Raw genomic sequence first — 19,457 nt, 5'->3', positions numbered from 1 at the left:
CAGGTCCACCTGCCCACACAGCATTGGCAGCTAGATACGGTAATACAGAAAACCAGAAACACTCCTAAGTCTCTGGTTAATTTAAAAGATTTTAAATATAGAAAATTGCAGAAAATTAGTAACATCATATTAAAGCTCACACTAGAATGGAAAGTGTTCTGTGTGCACCAAAACTTTCTTCTGTGGCCACTGTAATCCTCTAGCTCTGTTCCTGAGCTCCTATGCACTCCTTCATGGTCAACAGATCCACAATCCAAAGAGCTACTGTAGCAGGCCAGTTTCCTCCCAAATGTGACACTGTGTTAAGGAGTGTCATGCATGCATGCCTCGCTTTAGCATATATGGCTTGTGGCAGTCACAGCTACTGTGTACCTAGCACCCCACACGGGCAGAGAGACCAGGTGAGAGGAAAATAAGAGACCCCAGGAAATTTCTCCTTTGGCTCCTGTGCCCCCTTTTTGATCCTGGGCCCTGGTACAAATAACCTCGTGTACGCCTTCTCATGGGTCCTGCATGCAATCCTCACCCCTTCATACAAAATACACAATTAAATTTGTAATAATTAGAGAAGATTTATTAGAGTTTTATAAAGATTTGTGGGTTATTGTTTTTGTTGCTGGCTGCAGCTGTGTTTGGCCTGTTCTCTGCCCTCCATAGCCCATGGGGGAGAATGCTGAAAGTGATCAACGGCAATCTTTTTTTCCTGAGACTTCGCAGACCACTTCTCAGGAACTTGCGGACAACCTGTGGTCTCCAGACCACAGGATGAGAACCAGTGCTATATAGTATGTGTGCCACTATACAGACTAAAGTCTTCCAAAATTATGAATGAAATCACTTAATCTATTTTTAAATTAAAAACCTTCACTTTTTAACCAACAGAACTGACTGATCAGGGGCACACACTATAAAATTAGAACAAATGCGCAAGAAGAATACCTAGAGCAAAAAGGAAGCAATTATTTTAAAAGGAATTGGGCTCCAAGGATACATTTATTTATAACTTTTTCCAAAAAGTACTTTTAGGTACATGTCGTGAACCACAGAAGAGAGAAAATTTATTTGCTATATTATGTCCAATAACCTGAATACAGAATGCCCCAATCCAACAATTTTGGTTGCAATCTTACACACATTTACCTGGCAGTAAGTCCCACTGAAGTCATTGGAGCTTATTTCTGAGTAGACATGCATAGGATTTGTTAAGTAATTGTCTTGTATATTAAATATGTGGATGTCATTTGAATAGGTGAGGTAATAAAAACTACAAAAAACTGTATTAGCAAGAAGCACAGGAACGAAGTCTTAAAAGTATCTTTCTTACCTAAAGAAACCTCATGCCCAAAGCTTTTTTCCTCCATGGTGTATGCTATTTGTTAATTCTTTGTTCAATATAATTTTTAAAAAGCATATTCTAAAAGCAAACACAACTTACTTTTGAGAATTCATAGCTGAATGCAACATAGAGTCAGGCAACAAATTCTGGGCTTGGACCCCTATGCCTCCATTTACTCCCATTGGATTAGCATCTAGATAGGGGAAAATTAGAAGAGTCAATGAAATAGGCTTCATAAAGATCCTTTGTTCTAGTTTCCCAAGAGCCCCAGTGCAGCCACAGCACTCCTTTAATACTCCAGGAGTGGGCTCTCTCACTCTCTCATTATTACTTCATTCCACCACTTCCATGACATAATCATCTCCTCTAAGAAATGAGACGTCTCCACATACCTCACAAGATTACAGTGGTTCTCCTCTTTAGTCACTATTTATTGTATAAACTCCTCAACATTCTTAACCCCATTATTCTTAAGTGATTTTATTTAAGCAAGGATCACTAGCATAACTGGAGAAGAATCATGGTTAAATGTTTCAATGGCTACATGCTATCTCCAGGTTCAGGTGTCTGAACAGCAGTTGCAAGGAAATAGTCAGAGAGGGGTATGTCTTCATTTCCTGTGCCTGAGCTTCAGAGAAGCATCTGGTTGACCAGTGTGAAACAGAACTGTGGACTAAATAGACCTTGGATCTGTTCCAGCCAGGGCTCTTTTTATGCTTATAGCAATGGGCAAGGGATAGAATCTTCAGTAATAAGGTAACTTCAGAATGCTGCAAGAGTACATGACTCTAACTTTCATGAACTTACTTGTGGGATTCATGGGTCGAAGTCCCTGTGGTGACTGTCCTTGTTGCTGGCTCTTCACTTGAGCCTGTGGCTGCGTCTGCATCTGGTTCCCTTGATACGTTAGTCCGAGTGCTGCATACGCCCTCTCAATAGAGCTGGGATCAATCTGGCTAGTAGTGTTTATGTTAGGTGTTGTCTGCTGTCCCACTCCTACAGAGCCAGAATTTCCAAGTCCTACCGCAGTACTACCTAGTAACGCTAAAAAAAAAAAATTATTACAAATATGAGAAGCAAAAAAAAAAGGAAGGAAGGGCAATGTAAAGCAGAAGGGCGGACAGGTCTGTCTTTCCTCCCCCGATCTCTCTTCCTGTGCACAGTACAGATCTTCCCACCTTGCTGCTCTTGCAGCCACCAAGACAGTAGTTATCCTACTTCTATGGTATGACCCAAATGAGCCTGATGGATTAACACTTCCTGATAAAGAAAAGCCAACTGAACAAGAAGAAACAGCAACGTTCCCATCCAAGGAAAGACCAACTGAACTGTACCCCTCTGTAGCCTACCAAGAGCCTCATGATGCTGTTTGAATCAATGCAGATGTCTTGCTTGAGTGTAGGCATCTAGACAGCATTGCTGCATTCCACACTATGTGCAGAACAGACTGCCATTACAAGGTTGGGGGTGTAGTGCGGAAAGTTCATACACATCTAGAGACTCTGTCAGAGGCACTTGGTACTGATTGTCCTACAGAGGCCTTGCGATCCATAGGTTCCAATCAATGCAACAGTTTGTATATTAGTGAACACAAAATAATAAGAAATGAAGTAGTGAGATACTAAACCGCAATATCCTGATGTCTTAGTTCGACAACTTATGATATTTTTAATGACAGATAATAATAATAATAATAATAATAATAATAATAATAATAATAATAATAATAATAACGACTTACATTGTTGATTTCTTTTGTCCCCAGCATTCTTGAGGGGGAGACATACAGGACAGTCATGCCTTGTACAGTTCTTCCAGTGTGATATGATTTGTCGTGAAGATGCACAGTGAGCCACTAAAAAGGATAGTAAAACAGTGTTTTGTAATACTTTCCAGGTTGTCTGGGTTTTGAAGCTATTGCATATAATGTACAAGTCAATCTCATGGATAAGCCGAGGAGAGGTTTTAGCCAAAAATCACGGCATTAGCTACAAACTGTGGATCAGTTGAGGGTGTATAACTTAGGGGTGTACGAAAGTCTGAATTAGATAATTTTGTCTGATCTTACCAAAGCCAGAACCTGAAAAACAACTTACCAGTAATTGTTCTGAAGCCGCACAGAATCAAAAGATATTCTCCAAACAGGAAGAAAGGTAAAGGAGGTTATGGAAGTTGTAGGCTTTATAAGGAGCACAGTACTTCCACAGCAGCAGCCCTCAAAGACTACAACTCCCATAAGCTCCTTCACCTTTCTTCCTGTTTGGAGAAGAGATCTGTTTCTGTGCTGCTTCAGAACAAAGTAAAATATTTCCATTTTTTTTTCTGCTTGGGCTACCCACCCCTGCTTGTTCCACTTCTCAGCCCAATCTTCCTCCCACCTCACCAAGGAGCTATTCTTAGAAACAAAGGAGGCCCCGCTGAATTAACCCATGTATAAGTCTACCCAGGTTTTCAGGATCAATTTAAAGGCTTACTTTTTGGCTTATACACAAGTATATAAGTACTTATAAACATTTTAAAAATATCTTAAATCTTTTAAAGCGTGTACAAGACCTGTTTAATAGGACAAAATTGTTATTAAGTTCACAGATAAAAACGTCCCAGATTCTTTGCTACCAAACAATGTTGTTGGTGGTACCCAAAGACAACACACAATAACTTGAGGTTCAATGCAAGTAATTCCTGAGTGCATAGGACAGCAATTTCCCAACTTGCATGCCAAAACCCATGGATAATTAAAACCAGGGGTCGGCCCTCCCTGTACCTCCCTGGAAGAGTCTTCTGGTCGTATTGAGGCGGCCTTCAGAGGCCTAGGATGGTTGTAAAAGGCCTGCTTGGGCCTCAAAGGCCTGCCAGAGGCCCTGTGAGGCACAGGAGTGCCTTGGGCAGCCACCTCAGGCCTCAGAAGTCCTCCTTCCTGGACATGACCAGAAGGCTCGTCTAGTAGCTTCTGGGAGGTACAGGGAGACCCCCCCCCCCCCGACAAGCATTGGGTCAAATCTACGGGTCCCAAACCTGTGGGTCAGGGGGGCCTTCCTGTACAGTTATGAGATTCCATTACTGGATAACTCATTCCTAATGCAAAGTTGAGGCACAGGTTAGTAAATAAAATGTTGGTGTCCCATTATTTTTCATCCTGACAATTGCTCAGGGAGCAGAAGTTAACACAACTCATGGTTTCAAACAGTCTTAGGCTGTAATCCTAACCACACTTTCCTGAGAGTAAGCCCCATTGAACAAAATAGGACCTGAGTAGACCTGGTTAAGATTATGCCCTTAGTGTCCCATTTTTAAAAGTTAGAAGGCTTCTGGGGGCAGGGGGTCTTGGCTTGTGGTCTTCAACAAAAACAGAACCATGAACAACTAGGACAATGGTTCTCAAACATATTAGCAGTGAGACCCACTTTTTAAAATGACTCTCAGTCAGGACCCACCTAGCTTTACGAGACTTTTAAAAAAGGTGATATAGAAATAATTTATTCACAAGTAATATTTTATTTATTCCCCCCCCAAAAAAAACCCCAAAACACCCTGCATCCATTTCTCATAATGAGGTGGCCCTAATGAACAGCCTCAAAGTTTGGAGGGCTTAGTTATGTGACTCAGCCTTCACCTGCCTCCACTACCTGTCATCGACGGACTTGGGGAAAAAAACACACCAGAAGAAAGACTATCAAACATTTATCTCCCTATATTTACACAAGCTTGCAAACTGTGGGAGCTTAGCTTCTTGCAAATTGCAGGAATTCAGCTTTTTGCAGGGTAACCAGCAGCTACCTTGCAAACTTCAGGAGCTCAGCTCTTTGTAGGACAGTTAGCAGATCAGGGCTTGAGATAATTATCTGATCTTTCCATCACCTTATTTTCATTAGAGGCTCTCTGTGACTCACCAGAAATCAGGTCATGACCTAACAAGTGGGCCCCAACCCAAAGTCTGAGAAATGCTGGTCTAGAAGCGTTTTACTTACCCTGGCAGGATTTTCCAGCCTGGCAATGTGTCATGTGATTGAGGACATTCTTCATGGTACGACAATGAGGAAGGTTACACTGTCGCACCTCACCATTTGCTTGTTCCCGTCGCTGACATTTGTGAGCATGTAAGAGGAGAACAAGCTGCTGCTGAATGAGCTTGCGTTTTTCTGGATCTGCTGTAGGTGCTCCTGATCCCATGCCCTGAGGGGCAGTTGACACCATTCCAGCCTGCTGAACTGGAGGGGTCTGCTGTGGACCCTTCAGAGTGCAACAGAGAAGAAAACAAAAGGATTACATTTCAGTTTTTCTTTTTTAAGCCAGCAAAAAGCAGAAAAAGTGATGCCTAACATTAGCCACTAAACTAGCAACAATAGCCCAATTCAGATGTTAAAAAAAAGAGTTTGTTACGAACACCAGTTTAGGGCTTCTGAGTCTCCCCCTCACTCTTACTATAGATTGCAATTTCTTATTTTGAACTCTGTTCAAATCACAGTTTACAGAATTTGGATGAAACCCAAAACTATTATTTCTTACAGACTCAACAGGAAGCTTTCAATCTTTGAATTCCCCTTGACCACAAAGAGGAAGAGGGTTTTGTGAGATCTAGCTCATAGCAAACCATGGTATGCTGTTATGGCTGAACTGGGCCAATAATAAGTACTGTAAGACACCCTAATAATCCTTATGGCAGGCATAGGTTTAGCTGGCAGGCTTATGCACCTGTTCAGAAAAGTCATACAGTAAAGATCTAAGAAGCTTCTTAGCTATTCCAATACAACCTAGATATACAATCTAGATCTATAATCTACAACATAGCTCACAGTACCCACTGACAGCAGCCTCATGGTCTAACAGTCTCTGAGGCAAACCCAATAATATAATGAACGTGCGGAATAGCTTTATCACTGGCCTCTAGGAGGCCAAGCCTCTCGCACCACATCGCTATATATGTAGCACCATGAAAGGAAAGATCAAGCAACTAAATCCAACATTATGTTTAGCAGGCAGATTGCAGACATTATCAATGCAACATTGTGAGCTATAACATGGCTGGGCATGATGGCTGGAACAAGATGAAGCTGATCGGCTTAGCAATTCCCTTCCGCAATGCTGCTTATAACAGGCTGGCTTTTGGGGGGGCGTGGCAGATTTGTGACCAGTTTTACCATATACACACGTGTATAAGTTGGCCCAGGTTTTAGGATAAATTTTAGGCTCAATTTTAAGACCTACATTTCTTGACTTACACAAGGTACATAGTACTCTCATCAAGAGAAACTTCTTTTTCCAGTCATCAGCTTTAAAGCATGCTCAGTGATCGGGGGAAACCTTTACTATTTTCATTTCCAGCATATTTTTAAGAATTCTGCATCTTCACAGTTTCCAGATACAACCAGTAACCAAAATCATAGTCTTGCTCAGTGCTACTCAAGTGTTCTCAGGTCTTCAGTTATGCTAATAAAGAAATGGTCTTCTAGATTCCCCACACAGACCATGTTTCCATTTATGCAGCTTTTGCTGTGTTTTTTTCAAATTTGTATTTTATACATTGCTTATTATACTTTGTTTTTATATATGTATGCATGCTGCCACAAACAGGACAAAAATTAAAATTTTTCTCCAAACTGACTACCAAGCCTTCTGCAATACTTGGTGCTCTCATCTGGTCTTTGGCCCACTCCATTGCCCTATCCTGTTGCAAACTGGCAACCTCCGAAGTTTTTAACTCATAACATTTAAGCTATTTATGTAGAAGTTTCACTAAACTCAAGGTAGCTTATTTATGAGTAACTTGATAAAAAGATGTCTTCGCAAATAATTTGATTCTGGGCTGTCTGAAATACAGCCACTGCCTATGATTTTCAACATTTTACCCTGGAAACCAAGAGCAAGCATGCTCAACATACACAGCTCACAGAGGATGCTTGCACCTGACTTCCAGATATTCCCCCAAAGCCCCCTGTGCTGCATTCCACATCTTTCCTGAGGGTTCCCAAATCTCAAGAGAAGCTGTGGGGTGGGGGGCTGAGTGGGGAGAAGGAGGTAAGGAATATCCACTGCACAAGCGTGACTCTGAATCCTACTCAATGACTGTTAACTTTTTCAAAAATTAAATTAAAAATTAAATATTGGACACTTCAATATCCAAAAAGGGACCTTAATTTGAAGTTCTGATAATGTGCACATTTAGCACATATAGATTCATCAGTTAATCTGTTAAAGCAACTGAAAAATCAATTAAAAATCTTTAGACTATTGATAGCCCTAAGAATTAGCACAAGTCAATATAACTACTAATAGTTTCATCACTCCCCTTTTAACATTTAATTTACTCAATACAAATTGAATTTCAACCACAATGGATAACTTACACTTTAATAGAACAATATTACTTCATCACAACATGCCTAATTACTATAATTCATATACAGCAAGGCTTTTTAAACATTCTTCACCACTGCTACGTAAAATGCAAGATAACACTACTGGAGCTACACCAATTGAACAGGTCTGTTGTTTATTGATACCTGATGTTATATGACATACAGGGTGACCCAAAAGTAGGTGGACAGTAAATGATAACATTTATTCCACCTACTGTCCACCTAGTTTTGGGTCACCCTGTATATTGAGCTTAACTAACTATACAAGTTAGTTACAAGTTGAGTAACTTCTTAACAGCATCAGTATAACCACAGGCAGTCAACTGGAGCAAGTTCACATGCAGCTTACAAGGCTTTGACTGGAACCATTTTAGAGAGCATATCACTCCACTCACCTTCACTGGCTGCTCTTTGTTTTAGGGTGCCATTTAAGGTGCTGGGTATCACCTTTAAAGTATTTAACTATCTCTGGTCAGGTTACCCTTATTTAAAATATTTGCATCTCATCTTTCACCTCTTTCAAGGGACAAAACAGAATAAAGTACAATAAAAATAAACACAATATTAGTTAAAAAAAGAAAACTCAACAACAACAACAACAACAACAACAACAGTATTTATATACCGCTTTTCAACAAAAAGTTCACAAAGCGGTTTACAGAGAAAACCAAATAACTAATGGCTCCCTGTCCCAAAAGGGCTCACAATCTAAAAAGATGCAACACCAGCAGACAGCCACTAGAAAAGACACTGCTGGGGTGAGGTGGGCCAGTTACTCTCCCCTTGCTAAATAAAAGAGGAGCACCCACTTGAAAAAGCACCTCTTAACCAGTTAGCAGGGGTTGTACAGTACATAGAAATCAGAAGAGGAGGACCAGATCAACATACACTTTGGTCCCAAAGCCGAACAGAATACAACCATTTTTAGTCACAATCCAAACAACAGAAGTCATGGAGCCAGCGTTACACCCAGGGCAAGGAGTTACATAATTTAGGTGCCAATGCAGAGAAGATTCTCTCATATATCACCAAATGCACCTCTATCAGTGGTGACACATACAACACAACCCTCTCATTTGATCTATGGGGGTGGGCAGTTTTATTTGGGGAAAGGTAGTCCTTCAAGTATTCTGGTCCCAAGCTGTTCAGGACTTCCAAGGTCAAAACCAGCACCTTCAACTGCATTCAGAAACAGACCAGCACCAACTGGGATCATCTATGCATGATCCTGCCTGCCAGCTAGGGAATCACCAGAGGACAAAACGATGATAACGGACAAAATGGTCAAAATAAAAAATTATTCAAAGGGAACCGTAGGTACATTGAGTGAGCTATTTTTAAGGAATTCAAAGTAAAAATTATGAAGCAGAGATGAAGATGGGGCCCTAACCAGGTAGTCCTCCTTCCAAGGTGTCTCTGTTACAGTTCACAGAGATAGGCAGTTACTCAAAAGCACATTATACAAGCCATAGACAGGAGTATTGGAATATCCTGGAAGTATAGGAGTTTAATACACAAATGCTAAAACCTACCATGTTAGGCATTACTGGACCAGGCACTGGCTTCTTCTCCATTGGAAACTGGGGTAAACTGTTGGGCAGTACAGGCTTATTCTGCATCTGGGGACCAAGTCCACTGGTTCCAATTGGTTGTCCAGTGTTCTGGCTGTATGGCGGAACATAAGGACTGGGATTGTTCATCATTCCCATCTAGAAATTAAGAAGGAATAAAGTTTAAGAATATTTTTGTTTTGCTTATTTCATGGAACTCAGCACAGGAAATTATGGTTTGGTACAAGAAGCAGAGAATTAACATACTGCTGGTAAAATGTTAACAAATCCTCATCTGCATAGTCTAATGTTCTTCACACAGTCTGGTCTCCACCTCTTCCCCAATCCCAATTGCATACCAATCAAATTGATAAAGAAATATTTACTACCTTTCAGTGCTATCAATCAGAGTAACATGGTTCAAATTGTTCCATTTTAAGCATGAATTTCTTCAGAAGTGTTCTTTTACCTAAGTATCTTTTCCCATGATGTTTATACCTGTAGCATCTAAGGACTTCACAAGAAAACTTATTCTTGAATGCATGTGAAACAAAGGTGCATTATTATACAAGTCAGGTATACCAGTTCAATTATAAAGAAAGTTGATGATTCAGCTTTTAGAAGGCAGCAACAGTTAAGCCATAATATGCCAAACAATGAAGTACAGCCAGGCACTTAGATCAGAGTCTGGTAACTCACTTGATTAATATTTACTCCATAATTGACTTTTGTTGCTATCTACAGCATATTAATACAGCAGCTAAAGGTATTTATGGATCTGTGCATACAGGTGAACTGATCTGAACCACAAAGATAAAGATTTAAATTTATTTTAATTCTCTATGTTGCCTATCCATCCTTTAGGAAATATCTAAACAACATATTAACTAGTCATACAATGATTAAAACAATGCTGATTTACAACTAAAATACAACCAAGCAATGAAACTACCTTTGAAACTAATATTAACACAACTTAGGCATTCACAGGGCACAATACTTAAAAGATACATTCATAACTCACAAATATTTCATGCTAGAGATGCACAAATGGTAGTGTAATATCAGAACAATGATTTCTCTCCATAAACTGTATAGGGAAGAACACTGACTAAGACTATTTATGTGAAAGAGGAGTGCTTGAATGATTTTTATACGAGTACAGTGGTCCAGAGACTGCTGGGCAGCCTGTGTGGTTTGCAGCACTAAGGTAAGGAAAGCTTTTTAAAACACTTTAGAAACACTTTTAAAAATGTTTTTAATGCAAATCTTGGTATCCACAGAGGGTCCAGAAACTAATCCCCCATAGATACTGAGGGACTACTGTACTGATTAATTTCTGGGCAGAATTATATTTTCCCATGAGATGGAAAGTAACTGTATGCTATTTGGTTGTTGATTGAAGTCATACCCATTCACAATGTGAGAACTGACATGCTGCAAAACAGTACTTCAAGGATACACAAACATTAGAATATAAAATAATGTAAGGCGATCGACCGGTCGATCACGAGGCAAAATGAGTCGATCGCGGAGCCCTGTCTCTCTAGTCTATAGACTGAGGATGCTGCCTTGCCTGCGGGCGTCCACACAGCAGTGGCACTGCTCCACGCACACCATGTTTCCGCCGCAGGGCAAGCCTCTCCCTGCCTGCCTGCCAGTTCAGTGCCCGCCCGCCCGCCTCTTGCCCACTAACTTTATTTATAGCGCGCTTGCAGCACCACACTTCAAAGGCACAGGCAGGCGCTCATCACTGGCTGAGCGGGGAGAAGCCCCTCCCTTCCCCTCCCGAGAAAGAGGGCTGCCTCTCAGCTCAACTCTCCAGGCTGGTCTCTCCCCTTCTCTGCCTGCTGCCCTTTCAGCAAGCAGCAAGGCGAACAGACTGCTGCCTTTCTCTCCTGCAGGGGGAGAGCCAGTGCTGCTTTCTCCAAAGCTCAAGGCTTGTACATCAAAGTTGTGCAGAGGCTCTGATCCAGACAGCCACTTGCTGGAGGGGCTTTGGATTGCTGTGTGACTTCTGGAAAAGGCGGCTTGCAAACCTAACAAGGTAGTTTTTTTTTTAACATTTAAAAAATATTTCAATTGGCAGCCTAATCCTAAGCATGCCTACTCAGAAGTAAGTCCCATTAGAGTCAGTGGGACTTACTCCCAGGAAAATGTGGATAGGATTGGGCACCCAGTTTCCTCCTCATACATGCCTGTGCACATACAGAACTAAAGAGTAATGTTCTTTTCCCCACCCCTTAACAAATATTTTCCCTGGAGATCCAAAAGCAAAGCCCCCATTCTTTCAATTTGCTCACTTGTTTTCCTACAGGATTGGGGGGGGGGGGAGAGAAACTGATTTCCCCTAGGATAATTCTGTTATGGCAAATGCTATTATGTTGAAATGCCAGCAAATATACTACTATGAAGCAAAAGAATTCACTGGAGGCACTGTGTATTGCTTAGCCCTGAACCAGGGAAACTGCCAATGCCCAATTTTTTATCTTTATTGATTTATTTCACTATGTAAACTGCCAACATACATTGTACACATAAATGTTATATGTTATGATGGCACGAACATTGTAAAAAAACTCTGGTAGATCTCTGGGCCTTGCTGGGTTTCAAAGTAGCTCTCGAGCCAAAAAAGTGTGAGCACCCCTGATGGAAGGTATCCAGTTATCCCAGTGAGAGATGCAATGTATCCCCAGGGCCAGGGACTAGATGACAACCTGCCAGCTCCTGGACCACCCCAATTACAAATCCTGGTATTAAGCTCATACATATACATAATTCCTTGTGCCGTATTTATAATATATAACCTCACAAAAGCAAGTCCCATGGCAATTTCTTTACATAGGAAAAGCAGATATTGGATACAAGGCCATGGTTTTTATTTTTAAGATACTTCAAAAAATAAGCTTGACTTTACCATGTTTTTGTGATTAATACATGGTGTGTAAGGCAAGGCCATTTTGAAAAGGAATGTCATATTAACAAATCCAGATGTTTAAAAATTAGACCTTACTCTTTGTAACACTATTTAGACAGTAAAGTTGTCAAATAGCAGAAAACTCACACTAAGCACTGTGAGAAAAGAACATAGCAACAAAAATTTTACACAGAATGTTTTTCCCATGATGCTTTTGGCACTACATCCCAGACCCCATTTTCTACTGTATTCAAGTTTACATACATATAACAAACAATCACAGATACTCCCCCCTGCTTACCCTGGCCTCCATCTCTCATCTTGGTCCCTGTTGTCTCCTGATAATCTAGACAGCAGGTCCCTTGGGTACAGATCTGTCTGAAGTACCATATACACCAATGGTCCAATTAAATTATCATAAATGAGTTAAAGAAACAACTTTAACTTGTAGTGTCAGCAGAGAAAGCAAATATACATTACAGATTTGCCACATCAGTATAACTAGTAACCAATATCAGTGACCAGATAAACCTCAATGGTTAAGGTGACTGAACACATAACACTCTCTATTGTAACTGACTGAAGTTCACTTTCTATGCACACAGCCCAATATCCTGTTCTTCACTAGTCAACTATGTGGCACCAACATGAAATGGGCAAAAAAGTCACACGCAGCTAAAAGACAACCAAAACTGTTCTGCATAATTACATGGGAGAGCATCAGGGGACTTGTGGGGGAAGAGATGTTGAGCTTACCTGAATAAGGGCAAAATAACTCAGCATTCTTTTGCTTACTTCTCAGAGAGTGGAATCTCACCGCTATTCTCTCAAAGAATAAAGTTGATGGCTTATCTCTAGCTATGTTATCTGGTTAGCTCAGATCTACTTCCAGCTACGCTTTGCTTCCTCACAGCTTCAGTTTATAGCTTCAAACACATCATACAGATGACTCTGACAACTACAGGTGGCAGAAACGCATCCATGCTGTACTCCCCAGCTCTGGAGAAAACACTCATGCATACTATTGCATTAACACAATTTCATGAGAAATTTCATGAAATTCTCATGAGAATTTCATGAGAAATTCTGCAAGCCATATGACAACTGCAAAAGCACAAAAAATACATCTGTCTTTAGCCAAGTTTTAAACAATATTTGTGGACTCTGTCACAACTTCCTTCTCCACCTTCGAGTACTTTACACCTTTAAAAACTGTGTCAAAACTATTTCACAAAGCTTAAGATATTCAATGTAATATACAGCATGAAATAGCATGTGATCTACACAGTTAAATTCCATCTTGACCAAATAAGGTAGCTTTTTCATTGCAACAGCTCACTCAGGTGTTTCCTATTCTCAGCTTGATGCATATTATATATTGAAAGAGTAAGAAAATGGGATTGAAGAAATAAAATGAAGAAATTTAGTTATACCTGTGAATTTCCCTTTTCAGTAGTTCCAAGGTGGCTCAGACTTAAGTACCTAGGAAGCTTCTCCTCTTGGTAGCAGGCAGGGTCAGTGATCTGAAGAACACTAAGGAGAGGGGCTCTCCTTCGAACCCCCCAGTATCTAGAGCTCCTCCACACAGCTACAGAACAGGCTTCTTACAGCCAAGCCTATGGCTATGACAGTGGGCTCTCCCAAATTCCAACTGTGCACTCTTATTCAACCAGGGTGGGTAGGATGAGACATCCTAAAAAATGGTTGGCAACCTTCAGTCTCGAAAGACTATGGTATAAGCCTACAGCACCCAGTATTCCCAGGCGGTCTCCCATCCAAATACTAACCAGGCCTGACCCTGCTTAGCTTCCAAGATCAGACGAGATTGGGCATGTGCAGGGTAAAACCACTGAGAAACAAAATTCACAGGTACAACCAAATTTCCCCATTCTCCACTTGTTCCAGGGTCACAGTCTTCACAAGTTTTTTTTGTTGGCATCCTTCAGTCTCGGAAGACTATGGTATCGTGCTCTGAATAGTGTAGAATTGTGGAGTATATCCTTCACAAGTAGGATATAGACAAGAGATACTTCAATAAAGTCAGGAATTATACCACAGATACCTACACCACATTCTGTAGCACTCAACAGCTGATGGCAGTGTCAGCTAAGGAGTAAATGTCAATCTGCAGTGCTTCATAGAAGTGTGAACTGAACTCTAACCTGCTGCCCAACAAACAGATTGGGCCCTTTAGTATCTGTTCTTAGTTGCCTTGCAAATTCAATGGATTTTAAAAAACAGTGGATACCAAATCAGTGGAAAAATAGCTTTAAAGACCCATTTCCAGGTTTCTTGTTCCTCCATTGTCGCCCCAGAATGGTCTATATAGACCACTGGTCTCCAAACCCCGGCCCAGGGGCCAGAAGCAGCCCGCAGCAAGCCTCTGGATCCCTGCAAGTGTCTGGCCCACTCAACCAAACTCTTACTAATTGCATAAGAGGCACTTTTTCAAGTGGGTGCTCCTCTTTTATTTAGCAGGGGGAGAGTAACTGGCCCTCCTCACCCCAGCAGTGTCTTTTCTAGTGGCTGTCTGCTCGTGTTTTGCCTCATTTACATTGTGAGCCCTTTTGGGACAGGGAGCCATTCTGTATTTGATTTTTCTCTGTAAACCGCTTTGTGGACTTTTGTTGAAAAGCAGTATATAAATACTGTCAATAATAATAATAATAACCGAATGTGACCAGAGCTGTGCTCCAGTTGCATCTGGAGGGTGTTCTGAGGGCCAGGGAGGCCATGTGCCTCCCCTCAGAATGCTTTCTAAAGGCCTAAAAACGACACTTCCTGGTTTTCCTAAAAACCAGAAGTGATGTTTTTGGGCTGCCTGAAGGTCTTAGGCTTTATTTATTTAAATTTTATATTTAAAATTTTATTTTTTCCAGCCCTCAACACCATGCTGGATATTTGATGTGGCCCTCTGGCCTAAAAGTTTAGAGACCCCTGGTATAGACACTATTCAGTCACTAGATGGAGTGAATAATGGAATCTTAGTGGAATGAAATTATGATTATTTAACAGCATGAAGGTGAGAAATTGGATTGTGATGCTTTTTTCCTTGTTTCAAGGCATTTAAAGGTGGACCTCCATATCAGTGGCTAGTCAAATTCATGGATACCAAGGTTCAACCTATAACTTTTAAGTCAAACATTCATTCGTCTTTTATAAAGCACAGATATGCGAGAAGCAAAGATTCCCTGCCTAGCAAAGTTGTCTCATCCAGCTGTAATGCAAATTCTGTTGTTCTTAGTATACCGCACAATGTATCTTCCACATTGTCAGCCATTTCAACTATACGTCTCTGTGGTGAATTGTTACCAACAGGAATTGTCTCAACTATATCATGTGGTGATTTATGCAAAACTGTACTCAGAACATCACTAACCACTGGTAGGATGAACTCTTCTCCAATTGTGTAGCTTTCCAGACTTAGCAATCAACAAAGAAATGCTGTATGATGCACACAAACTGCCAGTGTTTGTCATGAAGCACTGTAAAACAAGCTTGACAGTGTTGCCAGGTTTTGAAATCTGTCACAGCGATTAAAAAAAATGTTAAGTTCTTTTCTACTTTGTCAGGATGTGCCTTCTTCATATGCCTCAACAGAAAAGAGTTCTTCACATATTAGGCATACCAGCAGCTACTAGTGTGTTGGCGCTGGTAAGAAGCCATACTTCATGTATTCCGAACTATATTGTCTACATTTTATCTTTGATTTTTCTGCTTCTGCCATTTCTGTACACTGACAGAGACAAATGTGGCGAACACAGTTTCTCACAATGCAGTATACCGGTCTGACTAGAGCTCCGGTGGTGTATTTACTAAAAATTATGATAGTTTCCAGAAGATTTCAGCACAATGCATAAACAGAAACTTGGCATCACACTGGCCAGTGTGACGCCATAATCCTACCATCTTCAGCCCCCCTGTCAACCCTTGCTTCTTAGTGCCTCTCCCATAACCAGCTCCTTTGGGAACCAATGAATTAGGCAATACAAGTGAATAGTGGCTGTTACTATATTGTTCATGATGCCTCACCCCACATACCTGGCAACAAACTGATAGTTTAAATACTTAGATTTAGAAAAATCTCCGTAGGCGTTATAAAACAGATGGCACTGGAATTTCCTACTACAAGAAGAGAATTTATACCTTTTCTTCTTCAGACTGCAACAGCTACATTAAAACACAGTCTGCTTTCCAATCTCAGTACCTGCAAGCTACTCTCAACATGCTGACTACTGAGCTGTAGTATCCACTAAAATTGAGTGTTGGGCGGGTTAGGACAGACAAAAGAAAATATTTCTTTACTCAGCGCGTGGTCGGTCTGTGGAACTCCTTGCCACAGGATGTGGTGATGGCGTCTAGCCTAGACGCCTTTAAAAGGGGATTGGACGAGTTTCCGGTGGAAAAATCCATTATGGGGTACAAGCCATGATGTGTATGCGCAACCTCCTGATTTTAGGAATGGGTTAAGTCAGAATGCCAGATGTAGGGGAGGGCACCAGGATGAGGTCTCTTGTTATCTGGTGTGCTCCCTGGGGCATTTGGTGGGCCGCTGTGAGATACAGGAAGCTGGACTAGATGGGCCTATGGCCTGATCCAGTGGGGCTGTTCTTATGTTCTTATGGTGTTACTGCTAAAAGAGCAGCCCCAGTGATAACTGGGCTCTTATCTTGAAAATCTTATCAAGATTTGCGCATTTTCTCTGTCATTAGCAGCTAAGGAGTTTCTGAGAAAAAGTGCCTGTTTCTGGTCATCTGCTTAATGGCATCACTTCCTGTTTAATATCATCTCCAGCCTTCAGCAGATGCCATGAATGTTATTTGGCCCATTGTATGAAATGGGGTTGACATCCCTATACTAGAGCAACGAGAATCTTGGAGCACCCCCTTCGGGCTGAAGGAAGACATAATAGCAGAGCCTAGGGCCAGCCCTAGTAGGGTAAGCGGAACCAGAGGAAACTCCAGTAAGTCAGCCTGATCGGAATGTGGAGACAGGTTTCCTTTGTAAGTCTGCGGAGATTAGGAATACTGACTGCCATCAGTATGGATTGGTGTATCCAATAAGTGCCATTTCTTCATCCGCCTGGTCAGGCATTTGAGATTGAGGATCGCCCTGATGTCTCCTGACTTCTTGGGGATGATAAAATGGGAGTAGACCCCAGAACCACTCTGGTCTGGGGGAGGGGGAAGGACTAGGTTCAATGGGCTCTGATCTTTATGAGATTATCAACTGCTCTCAGATCAGCCTACATCTTTCCTCGCAGATGGGCCTACACAATGCATGAACCTTTCCCTCGGAGCTGCTAGCAGATCTAGTGCAAAGTCCCTCTTTCTGTTTTGAGGACCCAGGGGTCTGAGGTTGAATGTGCCTACTGGATTACGAAGGCCTGGAGGTGGCTGCCCACTAGGCAGGTAAGAAGGTGAGGAGCACTGGGTGTGGGTCATGTAGTTGGGCCTGGAGGGCTGCTACCTGGGCTTGAACTTTCTGTGGCTGAGAAAGAAGTTCCTTCTCTGGAGGCCTGAAAGGAATAGTGTGGCTTGTGGTGCTGGTTCCTCTTGTTCCTTGTAGGCAGGACCGTCATCCTCCTGCTCATCATCTGAATAGGGTCTCCACAATCTCTGAAGAGTTTTCCCCCCATAAAGGAACCCGTGTCTGTACCCTGTGTGGTTTGGGTCTAGTCATAGGTTTGAAATCCATTGCACCACTTGGGGGGAAGCTTGGGCCTGAGTCCACCCACTCACTGTCCACCAGAGTGGCCAGGAAAACTCAGGGTGTGTAGCACACACTGCAGCGTTGGATAAATGCCTTCTCTCTAGCCCAGGCAGCAGACGTCAGAGAGCCAGTTGGGCAGTTTGCTGGTGTGGCTTCTGGGTTCCCGGAAGCACCTTGCTCTGTGCACCGTGGAAGACTTTGGATCATTTGATCTTGCCTGCAACCAAGAGGCTAAACTTTTAATTACAGGCAAACATCCAGCAATACCCTCTAAGCTTTCTAGCTAAGAATCTATTTGTCCCCCAACACACACACACTCCAGACAGTCCCTAAAGCTTAGCTTTGTAATTTTTCCACTTTCGAAATGGGAGGTGAGCATTTTCTAGCAACATCAAGGTGAAACAGAGAGGAGGAACACTGATCATTAAACTTACACATCCTAGAAGTAGCTTTCCTACTGATTTGTCAATCTGATGCTGGCTAAAGCAGCACATGTGGGACTGAGAGTGAGAATGAGAACAAACTGAGGTGATACATGCAGAACTATATGTCTTAGAGTTCTAATCACACAGGGACTGATGAAAAGACAAAACAGCCTATGCGAGCACACACAGAACAAAAATGTTCCATTGGACTGAGGGAGAAAGGTCCCTTCCTCCTATCTCCCCTACAAGCTGTCTGTGAAGTAAAGGAAAGATAGTTTCTTTTTCCCTATAGCTAGGCTTTTACAGAAGAATACATACTCCTTTAAAAAAAGAAAAAAAATCTACTACCACCCCAATTCCCATCCAGCAGCCATAATTGTTCACTCACCAAAAAGAGGATTTTAGGTGCCCAAATCGGTTGATCATCACCCGCAGATTTCAGTATCCATGGAGGTTCTGGGAACAGAACTCCTACAGATACTGATGGCCCACCTGTACTAGTAACTAACAGATTTGTCCTCCACAAATTTCTAAAATCCCCCTTTAAAACTATCCAAGTTAATCCCACCACTGCATTTTGTTGCAAAGAATCCGGACTAATTATGTGCTGAATAAAGTACCATCTTGGGGAATGTAGCTTCACTATGAAAGTGGGGAAATTTGGTCTTACCCATTCAAGTGAACATGCAATTTTAGTTAAAGACTCCATCTCCTCCAGGTAAAGAATATTTACAACCCCTTGAAAAAAATCAAACACAGGGATGGCATAAATGCTTGCTCTAGTGCATCTTAACAATGCACACAATAGCCATACAGCAATCATATCATGAATTTCTTTGTTAGTCCAAAAGAAAAAAATATTTCACTCAACACTATGAGCAAGCTGAACTGCATCTTGATCAGGGGTCTTCAAGCTTTTCGGCCAGAGGGCCAAATCAAATGACATGGCGTCGTAGGCCAGAAAAATAAATACACTTTAAATATAAAATTTGAATAAATACATTAGAGACAGAACTTAGGTGAATGAGCTGACTCATTCATTTATTCAAAGTTCTAGGGTTACTCCAAGCACCAACACACATCACAGAAATAAAGCACACACTCAAATGGACTCCCATTTCCCCACCTACCAAGCAGCTTATATGTACAGGTGTAAATAAG

General features: G+C 41.6%; 1 protein-coding gene and 1 pseudogene across 1 annotated transcript in view; both read right to left on the bottom strand.

Annotated features, from left to right (window-relative positions):
• The window catches only part of EP300 (E1A binding protein p300), a 105,306-nt gene that overhangs the window by 49,061 nt on the left and 36,788 nt on the right, over window positions 1-19,457 (bottom strand). Inside the window, exons 3-7 of the mRNA XM_066633382.1 lie at window positions 9,225-9,401; window positions 5,305-5,566; window positions 3,078-3,191; window positions 2,144-2,380; window positions 1,436-1,529 (exon numbers count right to left, since the gene is read on the bottom strand). Of these exons, the coding sequence (XP_066489479.1) occupies window positions 1,436-1,529; window positions 2,144-2,380; window positions 3,078-3,191; window positions 5,305-5,566; window positions 9,225-9,401 (884 nt within the window). The remainder of the gene's footprint in view (window positions 1-1,435; window positions 1,530-2,143; window positions 2,381-3,077; window positions 3,192-5,304; window positions 5,567-9,224; window positions 9,402-19,457) is intronic.
• On the bottom strand, window positions 13,898-14,016 carry LOC136658048 (5S ribosomal RNA; annotated as a pseudogene).

This window comes from Tiliqua scincoides, chromosome 7 (genome assembly GCF_035046505.1).
Source record: "Tiliqua scincoides isolate rTilSci1 chromosome 7, rTilSci1.hap2, whole genome shotgun sequence".
Classification (NCBI taxonomy): Eukaryota; Metazoa; Chordata; class Lepidosauria; order Squamata; family Scincidae; genus Tiliqua; species Tiliqua scincoides.
The sequence above is the reverse complement of the archived record's forward strand: the minus strand, read 5'-3'. Positions and strand labels throughout refer to the sequence as shown.